At 36.8% G+C, this 6,104-nt stretch overlaps 1 protein-coding gene across 1 annotated transcript in view; it reads left to right on the forward strand.

The window, feature by feature from the left end:
- TBK1 (TANK binding kinase 1) overlaps nucleotides 1-4,622 on the forward strand; it is a 28,279-nt gene extending 23,657 nt beyond the window's left edge. The window contains exons 19-21 of the mRNA XM_080363365.1: nucleotides 925-1,031; nucleotides 1,343-1,414; nucleotides 2,132-4,622. Coding sequence (XP_080219491.1) covers nucleotides 925-1,031; nucleotides 1,343-1,414; nucleotides 2,132-2,183 — 231 coding nt within the window. The 3' untranslated portion in view covers nucleotides 2,184-4,622. The remainder of the gene's footprint in view (nucleotides 1-924; nucleotides 1,032-1,342; nucleotides 1,415-2,131) is intronic.
- The last annotated feature ends 1,482 nt before the right edge of the window (nucleotides 4,623-6,104 follow it).

Here is a 6,104-nt window from a genome sequence, read left to right on the forward strand (position 1 = left end):
ATAAAAGACTATTCCATGTTGTTTAATATCAGTACTGTGGTTTATAGTGAGTCATACATTAATGCAGTTGTATTAAACTATAGGGGTGCATTGATTTATTTGCATTTTGTCTATAGTAGCTTCATTGCTGATGTTGGAGTGGCATAGAGAGTGGTTTGATTTTTCTGAATCCTGACTCTATTTGGGGGTTGTTGTTGTTGTTGTTTTGGGGATTTGTGGTTGCGGGAGGGGGGTGGTATTAGCGTTCCCCACAAAAAATGTGTACAAATGGATGTGGCTTAATTGAGAAGTGTTCTATGTAACTGTTACCATAATGGTATCTGAGTACCTGGAGGATTATCTTAATACTCTTACAAAGCATAAAAACACTACTCCCGTATTCAAGATTAGGGGATACATGCTAAACTAATGCTCCTGGTGACATGAATGAAAGCGTTTTGTTAAAATTTGTACAGTGACTCTGCAGGATGCAAGCTTATCAAAACTGCAGTAAAACTATTCTTCTTTATAAAGAACATATAAATGGAAGAAAAGCACCTGACAGGTGTAAAAGTAATTAGGGAATGGTGGAGAGCAGCATTTTACTTGTTATTTGCTTGTATTTTAGTAGCACTACTGAAGTCAGGTATTGATTAGGATCCTATTGCCTTAGGATATCTACAAACATAACAGATAATCTTCCTTCTGAGAGTTTGGTATGACAGCATAAGACAGTTAAGAAGATGGAACACATCAGGGAACCATAGGTAGTGTCAGTACAAAACTTGCCAAGATGGTCTCAACTTGGGGAATATCAGCTGCCGTACTACTGTAATGATTTTGTGAGGCATCATAGCAATGGAGAATTTAAAGGATTTAAGGTGGGCATCAAGATACATATGACAACTTATATTGTAACTTACATTTCCTTTTTATCTGTTACAGTTACAAGATGCTCTGCCACAGAAAATGTTCGCAGTTTCCAGTGGCATGAAACATACAATGAATACAGTTTATCCAAGTTCAAACACATTAGTGGAAATGACTCTTGGGTAAGAATTTCTTAATTGGATTGATGTAGTATTCTGTACCTGTTACAGAGGTGAATTGTTGACTCAGTGGTTGCTGTGTTAAGACCAAGAATTTTGTATTGCAGAAAAAACTTCATATCGCTAAAGTGGTGGTATGGATTTAGAAGCGAGTAATATATCATCTGTCACTTTTAGTAAATAACCAGCATGTTATCTGTTCCTTATTTTGTATGTAATGACGAGTTGCTGAAAGCTTTGCGATGGTGAGTGATCGTAGCAGATAATTGTCCCTATAAAAACTGTAACCTTTCTTGCGCTTTTTGTTACTACAGCATGAAGAAACTAAAGGAAGAAATGGAAGGGGTTGTTAAACAGCTGGCTGAGAACAATCACATTTTGGAAAGGCAAGCAATTGTTTTCCCTGTTTGGGCTGATACTAGGAACAGGCTTAATTTGGTACATTTTGTAGACCCAGTTGGTGTAACAAAACAAAAAAATATTCAAAAGCTCGAAACGTTACTGTAAGATCATTCTGACACAGCAGTTGTGGCATTGTTGTTTCATGTTACTTATGTTTAGCTAATAAAAATATCTGTTGCACAGACAGATTAATTCTGAATTAAGCACAGTACTTTTGTAGCAATCCAGTGGTGTCTTTTAACTCCTTTTTTTTAGACATAATTTTTAATGACTGTGGAATTATACCAATCCGAATGAACGATTTTTGCAGTTTTCAGATTGTTGACCTCTTCACTTTATTTAAGCAGATTTCTTATAATCCTGAGAGGGTATTGTCACTATCACGTACATACTGACTTTGCTTTTTTTCTCATGATGATAAAATGTATTAAAATAATTATCTCTGAAAGCTTCAGGGTCAATTGCCAATAGAGCTGAGTGTGGCTTCAAGCTGAATTAGTTTTGTTCTGTTCCCAGTCCCATACTGGGAGCATAATATCCTCTCTTCTATCTTCTTTTCACATACAAAAGTTAGATAATAAAAATGCCTGTGTTGGCGTGTGGCTATGGAAAGGAAGAACCCACAACTAAATTATAACAAATTAAGGATTTATTCTATAATCTAGTCAGTCACCTAAGAATAGATTGTTTTTTCATTTTAGATTTGGTGCTTTGACTAAGGATGGTGGCCTGTGGAACGTGGACTGTATCTAGCTTTCAAAGGACCTGAAGAGGACTTGTAAATTTTTTCAAAGGGAAAAAATAACTTGTAGGACTTTTAAAGGCAGATAATAAATCTGTAACCAGGGTTTTTTTCCCCCTCTGCAAATGTAATATTAAAAAATGTAAATATGTATAATATGTAAATATAAAAGAAATATATGTCTTTTTTTGGTCAATGTTAGGATAGAATTATTCCTGGCAGGGAACTTAGCCCCTTGGAGGATCTCTGAAGTCCTAAAGGCAAAAGTGTCATTGATGAAATTGACATTTGTTTTCTTTGAATATTGCCCCATTTCTCAGAATGAAATTTAGTCTTTATTGCAAGAGGATGCGCAGAACTCTAAACTTTATCAATAGTCTTTAAATGGTGTTTTGAGTTTCCTTTAACCACCACTATTATGTTGGAGTCTAGCAGAAAGGCTCTAATAATCACAGAACGTGACGATTGTTTTAAAGATCTCTTTAAATAAGTGGGAATAGGGACTGAAAGCACAGATAGGACCCTAGTGGAAATGCATTTCTCTTTCCTTCACATCCAAACTGTTAGTCTACATCTACTTCAGAAAACAAATTCACAATATTTTTAAGTTCTTCTCCATATTTGGTGCCATGTTGTCTGTAATGATTTGACTGCTCTGTATATGGAAGTTTTGCACTCCGGGTTGTCAGACTGAATGTAAGAATTCCTTTTTTTTAAGAGTACAGCATTTTCAGAATTTCTCTGGAATCTTGTTGCTCACCACCAGAGAAGCGGGTTCTTAAAATAGCATTTTCAGAATCCTGTTTTCAGGAATAAGTTTTTTAGAAGGTTAGAAATCAACATTAGGAGAACTTGTGGGCAGTCAGTAGACCAGGTAGAATCATAGAATCATTTTGGTTGGAAGAGACCCTCAAGATGATCAAGTCCAACCATAACCTAAGTCTGGCACTAAACCATGTCCCTAAGCATCAGCCCCAGTGGTGACTGAACATTGGAAAAATAAGTTACCAGTCTAGATCTTGAAAAGGCACCACACCCAGTGCTGACTTACAACTGAGATATTAAACTTAGGTGGAAAATGTAGTAACACTATATATTTATTTCCCAGTATCAGTGGTTGTTACTTTCAGTACTACATGACTGGGTTGCAGAGTTGCAGAATTATAGAGCCTGCTCCAAAATATGTAGGAGAGGAGAAAGAGGAAAACAGACACAATCTCAGAAAACATCCCTCACTTGGATTGGATACTACAGGTGTACTTATTTGTTTCAGATGAAGAGCACACAAATAATTGCAGACCTCATTCTTTCCTTGTGGAAACATGGCCATGGATGTTCAATGGTTTCCAGCAGCACTTCTAATGGCTGTGTTACATCTGTAAGAAGAGCTGAACCAACTATATTTAGGATTTTCCATACTTAATGGTGAAGCATATAGGTATAAACTAAACAGTGGTACCCTGTGACAGCACCTGGTAGGTTTGTGATGCTTTTTCCCTGCTTATCTGTCCAGGTCAGAATACAAAATGTTTCAATTAAAAAAAAAACCAAACAAACAATATCTTGAATAGAAACTTATGAAATTTATAGTTGATTCTTTTGTTGTTAGAAGAAGAGGAAATTCACTGCCTTGATGTCCAAGATGAGAATCAAGTACTAAAAGGGAACTCAGATATTTTTACATCCATGTGAGCAGCTTCTGACTTCGCAAGCTTTGTCCCCCAAAAAATCTAGCTATGCAAAAGGTGTTCAACAATTTGTTACGTGTTTTTGCATGGTTAGCCGTGGCATTCTTAACTGTTTGTTTTAAAATACCGGAATCGTGTCTAACTGGAATGTTTTAATGCCTGCTTGTACATTTGTTCATTCATGTCCACAGTATCACTGAGTGTCAGTAAAACACGTGCCTAAGTGTTAAAAGAATTGGGCTCTCAAACTGTGCATAAATTGTGTTTTTCTACAATATTATGTCTGTAACACTTTGTTGTTTGAAACTTTCTTAATTTTGAAAGAAATCAAGTGTTAGTTGGAATATATAATTTTCAACTTCATACTGAAGCAGTCTGAAAAAGAAAGAAAATTGTAGTAACAATATAGTCTGTATATTGAAGTACGTGCGGCATTCTTTTACATGTTTGAAAACGTTTTCTGTTATATTTTCTCTTCATTTTAAACATTGCTGGGTTTAGTGTTGCTAAATGCATCAGTAACCTTCATCTTGTTAAAATTTCTTTCTCTAAAGCAATTTTAACTAAGCAGTAGCTAAGAAACTTGAAGCAATCAGTTCATAATCTGCTGATTATGTTCTTAGGAAGCAAATACACTTCTCACATCAAAGCGTAGTGTATGGTATTATCAATTTTTGGCTCAAATTAAGTGTCCTGATACTATCAGTCATGCTACTGATTTGCCAAAAGAAGTAATAGAAAGTAATATCTGGTTCTTCCTCCTGAGGCTGGTTTACTGTTTTCAGGGCTTTAGCTTAGTATATTAATTATCTTTTACTTGAACAAACCTGTCCTCATATGTATTGTGAAAATGCATGAGTGAATGACTTAATGACATAAATACATCATCAACCACTGACTGTACAGTGTGTACTTACTTCTGTGTCCTTCCATAATTTCACTTTCTGTTAATTTCAGTATTACCTTATACTTTTTATTTCCTCATAAGTACAATATAGAGCCTGAAATCTAAAGTATCGAATTGCAGCTTAGCTTGCATTAGTCAGCTCTCCAGAAAACATGTCCCATATAGCAAAATCACTAACGCAGGCGATGTGGTAGAGCCACCAATCCTTTTTACTTATTTTAACTACTCCGCTGATAACGTGTTTGGAGCAAAAGGAGTTCTCTGTAACTGGCAAAGTTCCTAGTCCCTGGTGGGTGTGGAACAGTCCACTGGTGGAGATCAATCAGTGCCGTTTTAGTTAATCACTGTAGAAGTGCTAATTGTAGAATAATTTTGGATATAGTACTATGACAAGGATTTAAAAGGCTGAATAGAAAAGTTTACTTTGGGGATATTGTTTTTTTAAGCTCAAAGCCTAAAAGAAGGGAAGATGTGGAATCAAGTGCAGTTGCATAAACTTGTTTGGGTAAAATTAAAGAACGACTATTACTAAGCACATTGCCAAGTTGCATAGCCTGCTGTTAATGTGAAATTCCAGCCCAGGAGGGCATGGCTGTTGCTCTGGCTGGCCACATCTGGCTAGCTAAACCGGTGAGGGCTTCCAGCCAGGGACCTGCAAATCAGGTGGAGGGATGCACACCCTGGGCTGTGCAGAGGGAAGGGTGGTGAAACTGTGTCCAGCATGAAGATGAGCACTTTTAAACTGGTTTGCCCATAAAAATTAGAAAAATATATATATATATACTGGCTACCTCAAGATAAATTAGGGATGAAAAAAAAGACTGGCTAGAGTCTGGAAAACTCATCTGAGGGGGACTGGGAAAAATAGGAGTTGGCAGGAAGAAGATTGGAAGAAAGGGGGAGCAAAAGTCTTTGCTCAACTAAAGGCTGTCAGAGAATATCAGCATTCACCACCACATCTGTGGTGAAAGGATTAGAGATCATGAATATAAATCATAGTGCACAGAACAAAACAGTCCAGACTATGAGTTTGGAAAAGTCTTTCTAACAGTAAAGAGAGTCAAGTGCCAGAACAGATTGTTCTGGGAACTGAGCGGGATTGCTTACAGAGGGGTTTTAGGAGCAGGTTAACTGCTGGGTGCTGTTGTGGCTGATTTTCTGTGCTCTAAGCAGCTTTGTTGTTGTAGTTACTTGTTCCATTGATAAAAAAAATAATGCAGTAGGGGTAGGATCCCTCAGTAGAGTTTGCTACTTTTGACACTGGTACAAGCCCGGCCAGCAGTAGTTGTGCTTGTAGATGTACATCTTCTGAAGAACTTCACTTCCTATTGACGAGG

This window comes from Nesoenas mayeri (assembly GCF_963082525.1).
Source record: "Nesoenas mayeri genome assembly, chromosome: 1".
In the NCBI taxonomy this organism is placed as follows: domain Eukaryota; kingdom Metazoa; phylum Chordata; class Aves; order Columbiformes; family Columbidae; genus Nesoenas; species Nesoenas mayeri.